General features: G+C 40.5%; 1 protein-coding gene across 2 annotated transcripts in view; it reads left to right on the top strand.

Annotated features, from left to right (window-relative positions):
- ATP13A5 (ATPase 13A5) overlaps positions 1-18,049 on the top strand; it is a 112,274-nt gene that overhangs the window by 39,007 nt on the left and 55,218 nt on the right. For both annotated transcript variants that reach the window (XR_008476697.2, XM_002758175.6), the window contains exons 8-13: positions 1,978-2,050; positions 2,980-3,108; positions 8,730-8,900; positions 9,912-10,069; positions 12,567-12,755; positions 17,171-17,232. Coding sequence is in view for 1 of the 2 variants with exons in the window: in XM_002758175.6 (XP_002758221.4) it covers positions 1,978-2,050; positions 2,980-3,108; positions 8,730-8,900; positions 9,912-10,069; positions 12,567-12,755; positions 17,171-17,232 (782 nt within the window). In the remaining variant the exon portion in view is untranslated. The remainder of the gene's footprint in view (positions 1-1,977; positions 2,051-2,979; positions 3,109-8,729; positions 8,901-9,911; positions 10,070-12,566; positions 12,756-17,170; positions 17,233-18,049) is intronic.

Here is an 18,049-nt window from a genome sequence, read left to right as displayed (position 1 = left end):
CAAAGTTTAGCTTTTCATCCAAAACTGAAGTAAATCATAAATTTTTCCATGTAAATATTAACACTTGGTTCATTATGTTTTCTCAAGGGGAAAGTTACATAATTATGTGTAATGCTTTTCTTAGCCTGGTGACATTTGTAACATTAAATATCACCAACAGAACAGATCAAAACAATTTAACAGTTAAAAGAAAAATAGTTTTAAATTTGAATTAAGGTGAATTAAATATTGTTGACAGTATTCAATCCACTTCTAGTAAAAGGCATCCAAGTCACAGATATACAAACAGTAAGAGGCAACCTCTCCCAGGGTTGGCTCAGTGTGGAACTTTCTCTCGCTGATGATGTCCCAACAGTCAGTCTGAGGAACTGCATGGATGAAATTATCTCTCACCTCTGACTTTCTGTCTCCTGTGTTATCCTCTAAGATGCTTTTTCCACTTCCATCTTCTCTACTTTTCACAGAGTTCTAACTCAATAAACTCTCCCACGCAAGTCTTTCCAGTTAATGTACTCTCACAACTGTTTTCCCAACAACTTTCTTATGAATCCCTAACAGTCACGAGCTCTTAGCATAGTATTGGGTATTATACAGAGGACTCTATAAGAATAAACTAACTTAAAACTTAACCCTATATTATAGATTCTATTATCATCTCCCCTTTCAGATGAGCAAAAGGGAGCTAAACAGGCTAAATAACTCATAAGCAGTGGCACAAGATTCACAAGTGAACAGTGTGACTCCCATTGGCAGACTTAATCAATACGAAAATCCAAGCTCCTGAAGAAGAGAATGGCTGTCCCACATCCAATCAAAACACAGCCTAAACATTCACAGAGACACTTACAAGCAGAAAGCCTTATAGAGAACATCTGGCTTTGTTGTTTTAAAGAGAGACAGAAGCATAGAGAGGAAAGTAACCTTCCCACAGTCTCATTCTTCTTCCGCCTCATTATGCACCTTCAATAACTGTAGCTTTGGCTTGTTAAAGTGAACTAAATATGGCCTGAGAAGGACTCCATACTTCTATATTTGAGTCCTTGTGGACAAATCTTAACCTAACTTAATAGTTAGACAAGATTGAAAACGTAACTTAAAAGTATGCATCTGTGGCTGGGCACGGTGGCTCAAGCCTGTAATCCTAGCACTTTGGGAGGCCGAGGCGGGTGGATCACGAGGTCAAGAGATCGGGACCATCCTGGTCAACATGGTGAAACCCTGTCTCTACTAAAAATACAAAAAATTAGCTGGGCACAGTGGCACGTGCCTGTAATCCCAGCTACTCAGGAGGCTGAGGCAGGAGAATTGCTTGAACCCAGGAGGCAGAGGTTGTGGTGAGCCGAGATCACGCCATTGCACTCCAGCCTGGGTAACAAGAGCGAAACTCCACCTCAAAAAAAAAAAAAGTATGCATCTGTAACAATCTTTAACTACTCATACAGCAGCCATACTTCAACCACTGCTACACTGCTGAGTGTTCAAACTGTTCAAAAAAGGCAAACTCCAACCTGTACCCAATCCAGCTGTTTCTGTACCTCACTTCCAATTTCTGTAGTCATTTCTCTTCTTGTTCTATAAATTTGTTCTGACCATCAGGCATCCTTGGTGTCTCTCTGAATCTGCTGTGATTCTGGCGGCTGCCTGATTTGCAAATCACTTTTTTTCTTCCTCAACTAAACCCCACTAAATTTAGTGTGTCAAAAGTTTCTTTTAACAGGTGCCCTGGCTTAGGTCCCTGTGCATTATTTTTTCTTGGGAGTGAAATAGCATTAAACTAATGAGCATATTTGCTGCTGCATGTAGGGGGTCAGGTGAGGTAGAGGTTGGAGCAGGGAAGCTGAAGCATCAAAAGAAGTTGAGTCCTTTGCCCAGAGTCAATGTAGCTGTGAGACCTGGCCTGGTAGTTACTATATTGAGATCATGTGGTTTTCAGAATATGAACTATCTAATATTTAAATGTTGACTTTTACTTGGTAGCAATCAGTTAAGCTGCATAACCTCGTGGAAGACCACAACAAAGTCCAGGTTACAATCATCGTGAAAGACAAAGGTAAGTGATGTGTTAGGCCATCTTCAGTATCTTGATATTTTAGGGGGGAATTGGTCTCATTTGTCCTTAATTATTAGTCAAGGAGAAAAAGTCTTTTCTGATTGAACCCAGGACCAGCACTAGGATGAGGAAAAGAAGGCCTCCAAGACAGAAAATTTAAAGAGGCAAGATGATGCCAGTGCTGACCCCACAGCTGCCTCCTTAAATTCTGTACACTACACATCTTGCTTGCCTTACCCTCGCCCAAGCTCTCATTCAATCATTCTTACCCAATGTCTGGGTTCCTTCAAATTCCCTCTCCCTTCATATGTCACTCAATTGAATAACACTGGGTAAACCTTCTTAAGGCTCCTTTATTTCCCAATCTAACTATCCCAAACAGACTCTGCATCACACAATTTGAACTATTATCTGGAACCTAGGCCTGAATGGGGCTTTTAGATAGCTGTCTGGACACCTGGCATCTGCTCTGAGCTAGCCAGAGGTGGGGTAGCTGTGGCTCTTTATAAAAAATGAGGAGCTGCACCCTGGGACAGCAGAAGTTATTTGGGCAATTTACATAAGGCCTCAATCCAAGAAGACAAAGTGTACCACAGGAATCAAAAACCTAGGCGAGAGCAAACAGCAGGAAGTTGAACCTCTGCACTGCCCAGGGCCCTTGTGTATTTGCTGTGGGCAAAGCACACCAGGTACTAGGATCAAGATGGGATCTTGTTGCGTAAAGAAAAACTGATCTTTTTCTGTGTCCCAGATACCAATTTCCTAATCCTGATTGTTTTGGAATTTTCAATTGAATAAAAAGAGGCTTCAACAGTTGAATAGGTAGGGTAGCTCTTGGCCAACTGGTGGATAGGGATTCTTAGCTACCTTCAATCTTAAGTGAAAACAAGAAGAGGTCAGCTAGTCACGGAAACTTTGCTTTGGTGTAGGTTTGGAGGAGCTGGAATCCCGTCTCTTGGTTCCTGGAGACGTTCTTATTCTTCCAGGAAAATTTTCATTGCCATGTGATGCTGTTTTGATTGATGGACACTGCGTGGTGAATGAAGGCATGCTCACAGGTATGGAGTTGTTATGAAGCTTCTTCTTCCCTGTCTGACATCTAATCAAATCAGCATACCCTTACCTACCTTGTACCAGACCCTTGCTAAGATATTCAGAGACAGATGAGGGAGACATAGCCAGCCTTTGCATTTATATGGAGACACAATATACACAAACAGAAAATGTTTAAGAATATAAGAATTAAGTCACAATTAATGTGAAACTAAAACAAATGTCTGATATGACATGTGATTAATTGACTGACGAGTGGGGTGAATAAAGTGTTCTGGGTTCAGAGGATACAGTTTGAAATTCAATCTCTTCCTAAATGTGAGAATGGTTTATACACATGTACAAAAGGGACACAACCTTAAAAACCATGATTCCCACAATTAGAAGGGCGTAGAGGTTTTATCCAACCCTGCACTCTACAGATAGAAAATTACTGAGGCCAAGGTTTCACTGGAAAGGAGTTTGAGTTGAGCCTTCTGGCAAAGACAATCTAACAGTTCTGTTATTTAGATTTACTTTCCTGCTGACCTCACTGAGCAGAAACCTAATCTAGTTACAGTTCAGACCGTCCTAGTTCTCTTTTCTACTTTGGTAAGTCTACTTGAATTTGTGTAATTAGTAAGGCACTACTTATAAAATATCCTTTAGGCAAAAAATAAAAATACACAGCACATTGTAATGAGAGAAGAGACTATACAGCCACACAAAAATAGAAACTGTTTGTCTTTTGTGCTCAAAGACTGTTTAGTTTTTCTGTTTCCAAGTGGTGTAGAGACTGGGAAATTTTTTTAACATGACCTAAATGTAGTGAGAGTTCATTCTCTCTCCCTAAATTGTTCAACACTAGCAGCTTTTACGTAAAAATGGGTCTGCTTAATTTAAAATTGAGATAAGGAAATGCAGTAAACATAAATATGTTCAGTATAATTACAAAATGCCCTTTAATGTGTTGAAATCTGTCCTATAATGATAGTGATGAGGATTCGCATACTGATCATCTTTTACCCAGAATGTTGCCATAGTATCCAACCTATAAACCTCAAGCCCAAGAAAAGCCATCCTTCTTACTCCAACACAGCAGCTGTCTCACATCTCTCAGCAGCCTGACAATGAAGAATGGCCTCTCTCATTGGTAACAGAGAGTGTGGCAGTGAGCAAACAGGAGGAGGAAGCACAGAAAGGCTCCCTGCCCTTGGGCTGCCCTCTCTCCTTTCACTGTTGGGAGTGTACAGAACTTGCCTTGATTCTCAGGAAAACTCAGAGAGTTCCAAAGTAGAAATGACAAACAATGCTGCCTTTCAAAAAATATGCAAAATGGACCCCAAATGATCTCAGATGACAAGTGGCTTTTTCTATTTCCCTTCTTGGAAAAATAAAGTCATCACCACTGATATCCATGTAACTTAAATACTGATAGAGGCCAGTTTCAGAGACAGACACATGAAGCAAAAACACATTATTTCTTCTGTGTTAAGTTGTTCAGAAAGATCTAAATCCCAGAATGGTCTAAATACTTGATTGCACAGCCTACATTGATCCTCCCACTCGTGTACATATTTGTGGAAAGGATCTTGATTAAACAATCAGAGGATTAAGGTTAGATTCCTGAAACTGCAAATGTATTCCTAGGGTATTTGTCCACAAATATGACTCGGGTATTTCTTACCTATGTATGCAATAGTCCTAGATAGAAGTCTTATATATGTAAGAATAAAAATATCAAATATTCCTGGCATCTCTATAGCAACTTACATTTTATAAATAACTTTTATATCTCACTTTGTCATGGCATAAAACAACTTAGACTAGGAGCAGTTAGGATACAATTTACAAATGAGGAGAGTGAGGTAAAAAGAACAGACCTGCTCAGTTAGCAAGTAAAAGGATCAGAATCGGAGCTGACATTTGCTCCCAAATAGAAAGGACCATAGACACGAGTAAGATAATTCTAAGCTGGATAAAGCTGCTGCCTTCATCTTCCTGCCTCATCACCTTTTTCTCTCTGCTCGGTGTTCCCATCAGTAGTACCCACTGTTTGGTAAGATCCTCTCCTCCTGTTCTCCTTGGCCCTATGCTATTGTCATAAATTCAGCTGTGCCAGTTTACTTTTATTTTATAACTACACTTAATTTTTATCTTGGCTCCAAATTTTGCCATCCTTGAAAGTGTCCAGTGTGAATATCTAATGTGAGTCAGACAGTTGTCCCCATCAGTTAGAAGGTCTTCTTCACCCCTGTCTGACTGTCCTAAGATGTACAAGACATCAGGGAGAAGGGTCCGACTGAGGGCGGCTCTTCTTCCTGCTGCTCCCACTCCACTCGGGGTCTGGGAAGCTGTCTGAGGCCTATTTACCTGGACAGGGAGGCAGATCCCAGTGCTGTTTGCATTGTTTCCACAACCTTATTGCATGTTCCCATATTCTACTGTGGCGAACGCCTCTTCTTTCCGGGACACATGATATCTAAGTCCCTTTGGATTCTCTTCCATCTCCCAGTATAAGGGCTTTAATTTAGCTAGAAATGCAGTAGAGGAAAGGCATGGTGAGCAGAAAAACTTTGTTCTTACTCTCAGGTAGTCTCTACAATCCATGAACAAACTCATGAAGGACTTATAAAACTCAAAAGCCAGTGATCAACTCCCTGGTGCTTCTATTCTGCCGTCTTTCCTGAAACAATGATCACCTTCAGATCTAGCTTCTCCCAAATGAGAGGAGTCAGGGGACAAAAGGGAATATCATTGGGGGAGATCTAATACTATTTAGAAATTATCTCTTGGCAGGAATCTAACCTTAATCCTCTGATTGTTTAATTAAAGCTTTTTTTTCTTAGTTCTCATATGTATTAGGCATTGTGCTAACATTTTACATCAACTATTTCATTCAATCTACAACTGTATTAGACTGGGCAAATCTGAGGCCCAGAAAGGGTAAGTAATTTGCCTAAGGTTACGCAGCTTAAAAGTGGGACAGCTAAGATTTAAATTTGTTTGTGAATTCACTCATTCTACAGGTATTTATTAGCCCGTACTATGGAGCAGGAATTCTGCTGGTGACATAGCACTGAATAAGGCAGATAAGATTTCTTCTCTTGTGGAGCTGATATTCTAGTGAGGGAGAGCGAAAACATTAAAACATACAAATGACACAAATTTTCAACAGTTCTAAGCTCTAGGAAGAAAATAGAAGATATCTATTGCCTTACTAAATAAATGTAATACCTAAATCCAGGCATTTTGTCCCCAGAACCTATACTTGTAGCCAGGGTTTCCTCATTCTCTTAGGGATAATTATGGCAAAGAGGGGTGGCATACAGTCTGCCACAATCCCCTTCCTTCTTCTCATTAAGTTACTGATTTATTTGAGATGTATGTGGCAGAAGTGTGCAGTGACCCGAGTTGGACATGCAGGGATTTCTCTAAGTGATGATCTCACGTTGATATCCTGTCAGACAAGCTTATCATCAGTTGATAGGACAGATCTTTTTCTCTCTTCCTTTGAGCCTTTCTTCCTCTCTTTTTATCATCCTCCTTCTCCCTTTTCTTTTACTTGTTTACCCATTTATTCAAGAAAAGTGCAGAAATGCCTACTATGTGCCAGACACTGTATTGCATACTGGTGTCACTAAGTTAAATGAGAAATGGTCCCTGGCCCCAAAACATTTACAGTCTAATGGTTCTAGAACTATAAAGTAAAAGGACTTGGAATTTCAAACACTGTCACCATGAGGAAGCACCTTGATCCTTGCGGCCAAGGGAGAGAACCTCCACTTGACAGCACGGAGAGCCAACTGTACTGTTGATGACGAGCGACGATGGTTCTGTCCTCTAAAACTCTCTCCAGCTGCCTTGGACTCCAAGTCTTTTGTAGATGAATCATCTTTTCTTGGGCCCCAAAGAAGGGCCAAAATATGAGACTTCTTATTAATATGCAAATAGCATAAAAGAGACTTGAATACCATCTCTCTAAAATCATCTGGCTGTTATCTCTGGAACAAATTATCTGCAAATGACTTCCATTTCTGACTGATCAATATCTGACTGCTTCCAATTTCATTGGTTCTGTGTGCAGAAAATGGTTTGCTGATGTTAGCTTAAGTATATATTGTGGATTAATATTATCTGATTCAAAAGCAAAAAAGAAAAGGGGGAAATGATCTCGAAGTATCTGCCTCTTACAAAGGCTGATTTCAAAACAGTGTGTTACCATGATTTGGAGACTGTCAAAACATTCTAACCCTTCTATGAAGCCATTTAGAATGTTATTGATAAATCTACACAATGGATGAATGCCATAATCGTTTTAAAGAAAGTGGTATAGGAACAACAGCTTGGCTAAAAGAATTTCTTGAAAAATATTCAAGACCACTTACAACAATTTTATAGCTTCAAAACAGTATGTTATCATGATTTGGAGACAAGAGCAAACCAAATGATTGGTTTTTGAAAACCCAATCATAGAAAAACTTGGGTGTTTTTATTTAATTCATCTGTGCATTTGAAAAAACTATGTATTTAGATGTCACTAGGAAAAATGAAGAGTATACAAACTTATATATGCCAAAGTTCTTGTTCCCAGTTATTACCTAGACAGATGAGACCTACCTTGGTATAACTATGATTGATATAATACCATTTCCAAATTAGAAATATGACACATTATCTTGCTAATTGAACATTTAGTAAAAGACTAATGGAATTTTAAATTTATTCTAGTACTCTTTAAATCTGAGAGCCAAAAAGTATTATTAACATCTTTATTTTGTCTCTAAAATCTATCCTTTTGAACTCTGAGCTAATTTCTTTGTACCTTAAATATTCTGTCTTATAGCCAACAGGGAAAGGAAAGAAAATTGCTACCTGCAAAGAATGGGAGTCAATAAAAGGAAATGCAAGAGGCCACGTTGAACTGGAGCTTGTGTAGGAGAATGACAGGCAATGATGCTTGAATTGTGATAGGCTTTGACAATCTAGCAGTAGAGTTTGGCCTTTATTCAGTAGTGGCAATGGAAAAGCCTAAGAATTTTGAGCAAAAGAATGGGATGATCAAAGTGGGGCTTGAATGGGCTCCATCTGAAAATGATGTGGAGTAACTACTATTTTTTCACCTTCCTCCGTGAGCTTATGAGGGCAAGATTTCTGTCTTTCTTGTTGTTCATTATATTCCTAGAACCTAACACAGTTCCTGGAACAGAATAAGCACCTAAAAATAGTTGAATGAATGGGTGAATGAGTGAACAAATGAATCAATGAATGAATGCAAAGCAAACAGTAATTACTATTCATGTGCTGGAAAGCTCCTTCATTGCCTAAAATAGTGCTGGGTTTAATTAATACTTGGGAGAATGATTAAGTGATAATTCAGCTAAAATAGGCTGCTTTCAAAATTATGTCAATAAACCATCCAGGCCAGGTATAGGATAGATAGGGAGGTCTTACCTAAATATTTGCACTAGAATCAAGTCTACCATTGCTTGCACCACTAGCATCTCTATGAACAGTCATCTGACTCATGGGATGGGCATTAACACCAGACTAGTTGTGGTTTATATAATTTCTTGAAACTAGCATGCACCAGTTCTAACTAACTACCTGAGCTGACACAGATTCAACAAAATACAATCCTCTTTAGGAGAAAGTATACCTGTTACAAAGACACCACTGCCCCAAATGGAGAATACTGCGCCTTGGAAATGTCATAGCTTGGAGGATTACCGGAAACATGTCCTCTTCTGTGGAACAGAAGTTATCCAGGTCAAGCCCTCTGGGCAGGGACCTGTAAGAGCAGTCGTTTTGCAAACAGGTTAGTGGATTCCACTTTTGTGAGTTTAATTCATGCTTGAACATGGGGAGAGTTGGATTAGGAAAATTTTGTTTAGGATTATGGAGTTTGTCACATTCTGGTAGGAACAGAACACTTTTTTCTAAACAGACACTTATTATTCTAAAGTGTCATTGTTTTTAACTGAACGGTTTATTGTTAAAACCCTTCTATGCAATGAAAAGTATGTGTAGGTGAAGTAAAATTTGTCAAAGGTAAAACTATGCTCTTATTTTTGCTTATGACCATATGCTTCTTCTGTCTCCCTTGACACCTCCTCTGAGTGATTATAAAAAGTAAACAAATTCAGCCACTATGACTATGAGGATTTTTTTCCTTTCAAAGAGTCGCTTGCTAGGCTGTATGTCAGACTCACTAGTGAGGAACTCTACCTGGGTGTCCTACAGGCAAAGTCAATGAATTTGAAAGTATTCATCCTCCTGTATTGACTCTCTCTGTTAACGTCATCACCGTCATGCTGGTCTCTTAATAACATCTCTAACTCCTCTTATTTTCCCATACCAAATGTGGCACCAAATCTGCATGATTCTGCAAACACCTCCTGAGGCCCAGTCTTTTACATGACATAACACAAGGAAGGCCTTCTATGACCTGGTCCCAGCTCTCTGTTCTAACCCCTGAGCTGTGTTTCTGCCATCTGACTTATTCACAGATGCAAAATACACTTTACACAGTGATGTCTGTATGCTTTAGTTTGGTTTGTGATTTGGTTGTTCTAGATGATTTTTTAAAATTAAAAATATCTAGTTTTTTTAAACGTTCAAACTAGTTAGCAGGCACTAGACATTAGAGCCTGTTGTCTGCATAGAAGCTCATGGTTACAAATCATGAAAACCACCTGAATACTCATGAAATGATTAGGTAGCGGGTTAGAGAAATCTCTACTCTTTTCCTCAAAGACAGTAAAGCCATTTTTAGGAGACCAAGTGTTCATTAAACAGCCTTACTTGATCTGTGACTATCTTCATGCAGGTTACAATACAGCCAAAGGGGACTTAGTGAGATCCATCCTCTACCCTCGGCCTTTGAACTTCAAACTATACAGCGATGCCTTCAAGTTCATGGTGTTCCTGGCCTGCCTTGGTGTCGTGGGTTTTTTCTATGCCCTAGGGGTATATACATACCACGGAGTAAGTACTGGGGGTAAGGCTTTTCAATAGCATAGCTTCTGCAAAGAGCCTGACCTAACTCAGAAGGTTGGATTAGGTTATGTCTTGATCCTATCATTCTATGAATCAGTATTGTCCAAAAGAGCTTTCTTAGACAGCAGAAATATTCTCATGCCTAGTTTGTCCCCAGTGTTTAGGTAATACCTAAAACACCATGCAACCAGTGGGTTTCCCATGTGTTCTGGTTAGGGTCTGAAATGAAATCAAATTTCTGCTTTTACAGAGCTGGTACCTCACGAGAGATATCTACTTCTCTTTAAGCTACAGAGTGTCAGGTTTCATTTGAATGTCCTTCACCATAGAATGGTGGATGAGGAGGGAAGGGTTGTCACTAAAGACCTCTGAGGTCCTTTCTGGTCCTGAGAGTCTGATTTTTGAACCAGTCAGTCTCTATATAAGAAATGCTGGGATCATAGTAGTATGAGCTGGTAGGGAGGAAAAGAAAATTGTGAATAAAATATCCAAACAGGTGAAAAACTGTGTGAGTGGCCTAATTACAATGTCCAAATTGGTGGCATCAATGTGTGTGTGTGTATGTGTGACAGAGAGAGAGAGAGAGAGAGAGAGAGAGGTGGGGAGTGAATATTGACAGGGAAAGACAGAGTCACAAGAATTTCAAGGCAACGTTCATCGTTCATGCTAAAACTTAACTGCTGAGTAGTTATTTCAATCTGAAATAGCACCCAGGGAGTATTTCTGGGTCAAGGGAGGCCCACAATGGGGCCTGTGAGAGTTAGACAGAATGTCAAGGTCACTGGCGCTGGAATTTGAGGGAGTATGCCAATTTAATCTGAAGAGCAGGAGCACTGAGCAGAAAAGCAGGAAAAGGGCTCATGGAAGCCCTGGCAGTATTTGAGAATGAGGTTTCCTGGGAAGAACTTAACATCCAATACACACTGAAGCAACAAGACTAATAATCCCAGACCCCATCTTCTTGTGGGTCAGAACCTGTGACTCTGATGGCTGCCTCTATCTGCACTAGCTCAGCATTAGACAAGGCTGAGTCCTTAGGATCAGAACTGTTCTGTGTCTGTGGTTGGGGAAAGAAGGGAGTAATGAATTTTGTGATAAATTGAGATTGGGCAAAAGATGTCCCCAGTGGACATTGCTACTGAACTTGAATCCCATGTTTCCAATACTCAGAAGAGTAGTTATGGCTAAAATGATGGTTAATTTAACAAAAACATAGACAAGGTTGTAGAGGGTAGAACAATTAATATCTAGAACCTGTGAGGAAAACAAAACAATCAACCCTGTGATTTGACCTCAGCCCTGACCTTAACTGTGTCAGCCTCCTCTACAGACCTGCTGTATTAGTCTATTCTCATGCTGCTGATAAAGACATACCTAAGACTGGGTAAATTATAAAGGAAAGAGGTTTAATTGACTCACAGTTCCACATGGCTGGGGAGGGCTCACAATCCTGGTGAACGTGAATGAAGACCAAGAGAGCTTGTGTAGAGGAACTCCCCTTTATAAAACCAGCAGATCTCATGAGACTTATTCACTATCATGAGAATAGCACAGGAAAGACCTGCCCTATGATTCAGTTACCTCCCACTTGGTCCCTCTCACAACATGTGAGAATTATGGGAGCTACAATTCAACATGAGATTTGGGTCGGATACAGCCAAACCATATCACCTGCCAGGCATCCTGAGTTCACACAAATTGACTTTATAATAAAACATACTGGTCATGGGTTTGTACCCTGGAATCAGACAGACTAGAGTTCAGATTTTTGTCATTTACCTAGTATGTGGCCCTGGTAAAGTTAGTCACTTGTTAAAGCCTCAGTTTCCTTACCTGTTAAATGGAGAAAATAGCAGTATTTACATCATAAGGTTGTTACAGAAAGCAAGTAAATAATATATGTAGCCTAATACAGTTCCTGCTCCAGAGTTAGTACCCAATGAGAGCAAGCTAATTTTAGTATTGGCTTCCCTGTAGTTAAGAATATATGCTGAGACCATGGCAGCATCTTGGTCTTAGTTTTTAATCATATTGCCATTCATTCAATCTATGTACTGAGCACCTTCTCTGTGCTAAATCCCATGCTAGGCTCTGTATCTAGAGATCAGCAAGGGAGATCCAAAGATGAGTAAGCCATAGCTGCTGCATCCCAAGGAGTTTGTAGCCTAGTGGGGGAGAGAGATTTATAAACCAAAAGTCAAGCTTGGGCAGAGGGAATGGTATGTAGAGGGAAACTGAGCCAGGAAAGGGGATAGTGGACTGAGAGTAGGGATCAAAGGTCTCCTTTGCTCTGCAGTAGGAGATAACATGCTCATTCCTTTGGCACAGTCAAGACAATACTTGGCCTCACCAAGAGAGCCAACTCGCTATTAATATTTGGAGGATGAATCTCTAGAGCTCCTGCGGTATTGCAGGAGAAAGTTTCTCGGAAAGATGCCAGCCTGCTGCACTAGGCTAACCTGTATAAATGTCTCTCCTCTCCCAGATCCCTCCAAAAGACACTGTGACCATAGCCCTGATTCTCCTCACTGTGACTGTCCCTCCAGTGCTGCCGGCTGCCCTGACCATAGGCATCGTGTATGCTCAGAAGAGACTGAAGAAAAAGAAAATCTTCTGTATCTCCCCACAGAGAATCAACATGTGTGGGCAAATAAACCTCGTGTGCTTTGACAAAGTATGATCCAGACTTCCCAGGTTTAACGTTAATCATTTCAAGGCACAGTTGAGCCAGGAAGAACCTCAGAAAATGTCTAGTCCAGTGTTTCCCTTGTACTGATGGGAATGTTAAGGCCAGAGAAGGTCACAGAGTGAGCCAGTGCAAGATGACATTCTAGAAGCCTTCTTTGCTGACCTCTTAATATTAGCAGCTTAGCCACCATGTCATGAATTTTTTTTCTCTGTGATAGTTAATAATTTGTGTGCCTGGTTTGTAGGGGGTTTTTTCCCATCTCTTACTATAGTAACTTCTATAGTAAGAAGTTACTGGCTTTTTTGCCTGACTGGCTTTTTTTCAGGCAAAAAATATGAGGCACATTTCTGTTTCCTGAAATGCTTTACCCAGAACATAAGTGAATGTGTTTCCTCTCCTCCTCTGCTTCTTTTAAGGAAAGGAAGGAAGGAAACAATGACGCTGTCTATACACTCCTGCCCCTTTGCTCCTCCAGGGCTTATGACTCCAGGCTAGGTTGTTTCTGTGCTTAGGGACCTGGAAAGTTGGCAGAGGAGGCACATATGCCACATGGGGAAGACTGCTGTCACCAGGCAGGTCCTGAGACCCACCCCCCTGACATAACTCTCCTATGGGGAACCTGGAGGACTTCAGCATCAGATGCCTGCTGTAAACAGATCCTGCCCTCAACTTGGACAGGCCAATTTAGCTGCTATAAAGCATTGAGCCTGCTGGGTCCCTCTTGTCTTCAGTTCACATGCATTTAAATAATTTATTAGGGCTTTTGCCATTTTTTGGCAGAGAGCCACTGCTGTGTACAGTGCTGGTAGAGAGACCCATAATGAGTCATTCCTAGCCCTTGAGAAGCTTCCAGTCTAACTGAGAAAGTGGGAAAATGGGAGTGTAGATGGCGATCATGCTGTGAGATGTGTGTTTAATAGAGTTCTGAGGAAAGCATGGGGCACAGTTACCTGCCACAGGTTGGAGGCCATCTTTGAGCTGTAGCCTTGGTTGTTAGAATAAGCCCCGGGCTCAGAGGTGAGCAGCTGAGAAGCACAGGGGTAGAAGTGGCCCATGGCATACAGGGAGCAGACAGCTGTGGGGTATGGCTAGAATGTGGGCTGGTAGGTGGAGAATGAAGTTGGGGTGAGGGCAATTATTAAGGGCTTCATATGCCAAGCTAAGGAGTGGGTCCTTGTCTTGAAGCAGAATAGAACACTAGTGACATTTTTATAGATGTTTTATATCCCACCAAGGGCAACTGATGAGAAGGGATAGAAGGGAGATGAGATTGAAGAAAGAGGCCATCTGGGGACAACAGAAGTGATCATTGTTTGTTCCAGACACGGACAAGAATGGAGAGTAGAGGACAAATGGGAGGGACGCCAATGAGTAGACTCGACCAGGCTTGGTCCCCAGGTGAAGAGGGTATAGCTTTTAGATTATGTCAGTTCTCTTTCTGTTTGTGTTTTGTTTGGCAAAGAAAGTTCTCACCACCAGTCAAGAACTAACAAGGTTAACTTCATTTTAGATTTAGAGTCATATAACATCCCCTTGGAACGTTCTCTAATAATAGGGACTCCTGTTACTTCCTCATGAACCTCACTGGTGTGTAGAATACAGGAGGGAGATTTATGAAATATGTTCATTACATATTCATCTGTTTCTTTTTTCTATTTATTATTTATTTATTTATTTTGAGACAGAGTTTTGCTCTTGTTGCCCAGGCTGGAGTGCAATGGTGCAATCTCAGCTCACCTCAACCTCTGCCTCCTGGGTTCAAGCAATTCTCCTGCCTCAGCCTCCCGAATAGCTGGGATTACAGGCATATGCCACCATGCCCAGCTAATTTTGTATTTTTTAGTAGAGATGGGGTTGCTCCAAGTTGATCAGGTTGGTCTCAAACTCCCTACCTCAGGTGATCTGCCCACCTCAGTCTCCCAAAGTGCTGGGATTACAGGCGTGAACCATCACGCCTGGCCTGTTTGTTTCTAAAATTAATTTCCCCCCAGGCTATTCATTTTATTTCCTTTATAAAACCTCTCCCTCCTCATCCTTATGTCCTCATCTGCCAGGATGTCTGAGAGGCTGCTTTTAGGTGTCCTTGGTCAAACTCTGCAGGACCATGATGACATGCAACAGTGCAAAAAACTCTTGATTGAAAATTGGCAAAATGAGAAATCTAACCCAGAATTTGGCACTAAGTCTCTGTGTGACTTTTTAAGAAAAGAAGATTCAACCACAGTCATCTCTGAGTTTCTTTCCAGCTTTTACATTATAAAATTCTGTCACCATCATGTTGGAATAAAGCACTCTGCCATTAATTGACTTTTCATCTAGTGTCATTTTCCATTTCAGAGATATCTATCGCTGGGTTTCTGAGTCCATTTGTTCCCATATATATTTCTGTTTTCTATTGGTTTGTTATGATTTCTGTTAAGACAAGTTCTTTCTTTTTATTCAATTTTGCCCAAGCTTGGGCTTGTATTTATGCAAAGAGATTTTCTCTTTCTGTCTTATTCCCCTTAGAACCTCAATTTTAATGTTGTTTTCTCTCTATCTTGGGTAAGTTTTATTGTTTAGTGGTTATTTTCATCGAGAAACAATATGTTTGTTGCTGCAGTATCATCTCCGTTTCCATGTTCAAAAGATTGATTTTTAAAAACATCATCAGGAAAACATTTTAGTTTGAATTAAGTTGCAAACTCTTGTGAAATGCAACAACTCAAGGGGATTTGGAAATCAACCTTGGTGGGGTCCTTTATAAAGTGCAGAAGAGAAATGAAACAAAGAACCCGTTTTCAAAAAGTGGTTATTTAAGAAATAATTCATTCACGTGTGTTCCTGCCTTCTTTGTGAGGTTCTAATAGATGAATCAAACGAAACTTTCTTAATTCTTTAAACTAGAAACCCAGAAAGAGCTTTGTCTTTCCACATACCCTGCATGATTCACTTAACCTTTTCTAGTTTGGTAGAAGACTCCAGAAGGGCTGGATTCTGGTTCTGCCTTTCCAACCCACAGGCCATTATGACCTCAGGCTCTTCATTTCACCTCTAACCTGCCTCCAACTTGTTAACTCAGTTGTGAAAATGGAAAGCACTGTAAACACTTTGCAGCAAGGTATCATGCTAATGGATGTGCTGTAATGATGGAGGATGCGATAGAAAACTAGAAACTTTGGGCCGGGTGCGTTGGCTCAAGCCTGTAATCCCAGCACTTTGGGAGGCCGAGGTGGGTGGATCACGAGGTCAAGAGATTGAGACTATCCTGGTCAACTTGGTGAAACCCCGTCTCTACTAAAAATACAAAAAATTAGCTGGGCAGGGTGGCGCGTGCCTGTAATCCCAGCTACTCAGGAGGTTGAGGCAGGAGAATTGCCCTGAACCCAGGAGGTGGAGGTTGCGGTGAGCCGAGATCGCGCCATTGCACTCCAGCCTGGGTAACAAGAGCGAAACTCCGTCTCAAACAAACAAAAAAAAAACAAACAAAAAAAGAAAACTAGGAAATTCAGCATCTTCTATAGAGACAGCCTTAAAAAGTAGTGTCAGAAACGTGGGTTTTACTGTAGAAACAGGGTATTCTGCCATGCTTGATAAAGCTCAGGTTGGCCCTGGCAGTGCTGAAGCAGCTGTAGCCAACTCCACTTACTCTGGGTGTTAATCAGGCCTAAGACTCTTAGCCTACTGCATCAAGACACCAGAGTCTGTAATTAATGAATGCGTGTGAAGCAGTGAGGAAATTAAAAGTGCTGTGAGTACTCAGTTCCATTTTTCTTCCTCCGTTACATTATCTGACAAATACTCTCCCATAGTATGGCAAATCAAATCTCTGAGCTATTTTTCCTGTGATCTAACAATAAAACCCATTTTGGGCATTAATTAATATTTATTATCGGCACTTAATTTCTCTCTATAGTCTCAAAGCCCTTTATCAAGATTTCATTATCAATCTGGACACTCACTGTGTCACCCATATTTTTAGAAAATTACCATGAACCAGATGGCAAACTGTGAATTGAACAGTCTTGAAAATAAAGAAAAAAAATTTCTGATCTCTGCTTTGGCAAGATAGCAGGTGCCAACTGAAAGTCAGACTTGAGCTGGTTCTTGTACTGAACCTCTCCCGATTAACATTAGCAAGTCATAGCAATGAACAAACCAAAACAAAACACTTGCATTGTTTTCCTCATAATTAGTAACTGAAATCACCTAATTATCGACATGGTCTTTTGGGGATCATTTATCACCTGCTTAGTTTTTCTTGTGGGTACTCATCTTTGATTTAAAATTTGGTACTTACAAACAAGGTATTTAGACTGCTAGATCTACTATAATCTCTTAAAAGCTTGGGTTTTGCTTAAATTACAATATAATTAAAAGGTTTAAATCTTATGCTAATATTGATTTCAATTTTTACTCAGACTGGTACTCTCACTGAAGATGGGCTAGACCTCTGGGGGACTGTCCCTACTGCTGACAACTGGTAGGCCTCTCATGTGAAGATGGAATGTGTGTTTGGTGGAGTCACCTGGATGATACTCAAATCCATCTTTTGGGTGTTAGTGGATGAATGTCCCATAAAATATACATAATAATTGGGTGGAACTAGTTCATAATATCTAACTTGTTTAATTAAATGAATTCTAATTTCAGAATCAGACAGGGAAAGTAGGTCTTCAAAATCTACATGAAAAATGGAATAGGATGAGGTAGATAACTAAGGAGCTGAATGAATAAGACAGAGAAAGAAGAGTGAAATGAAGACCATGCTTAATTAAAAGCTACCAAGACTTCCTGGGTGGCTAGTGCAGGCAGGTGTGGTGAGAAATCTGGAAATGTAGTTCACAGCCTAGCGGGATAAAAAGGTGCAAATACCATCGCCATGTATGTACCTATGCAACAATCCTGCATGATCTGCACATGTACCCCAGAACCTAAAGCACAACTCAAAAAAAATGTGCAAATTTGCCCAACTCTCATGTACAACGCAGGCCATAAAAGTTGTTACTATTAAGGCAGAAATGTCAGAATGGAGGAGAAATAGAGACTCTTTGATATAACACATAGTCCTGAATTTTATGTAATAACATGGTGGGTAAAGACAAATCAATTTTGAAATTTGGTGAATCAAAGAAAGCTACCTGAAGGAGATGGCACTTCAGATAAATTTTGAGGGACATGCGGCTAGAATTTTTATAGCTATGGACTAAAAGCTGGCACTAGGGAGGAGAGGACAATCCCACAGATATATACTCCAGAAAGAGCTAGAGAGGGGAAGCAGGGCTCCTGGAGGGTATACC

Source organism: Callithrix jacchus, chromosome 15 (genome assembly GCF_049354715.1).
Source record: "Callithrix jacchus isolate 240 chromosome 15, calJac240_pri, whole genome shotgun sequence".
Classification (NCBI taxonomy): Eukaryota; Metazoa; Chordata; class Mammalia; order Primates; family Cebidae; genus Callithrix; species Callithrix jacchus.
This window is presented reverse-complemented; position numbering and strand designations above follow the sequence as displayed.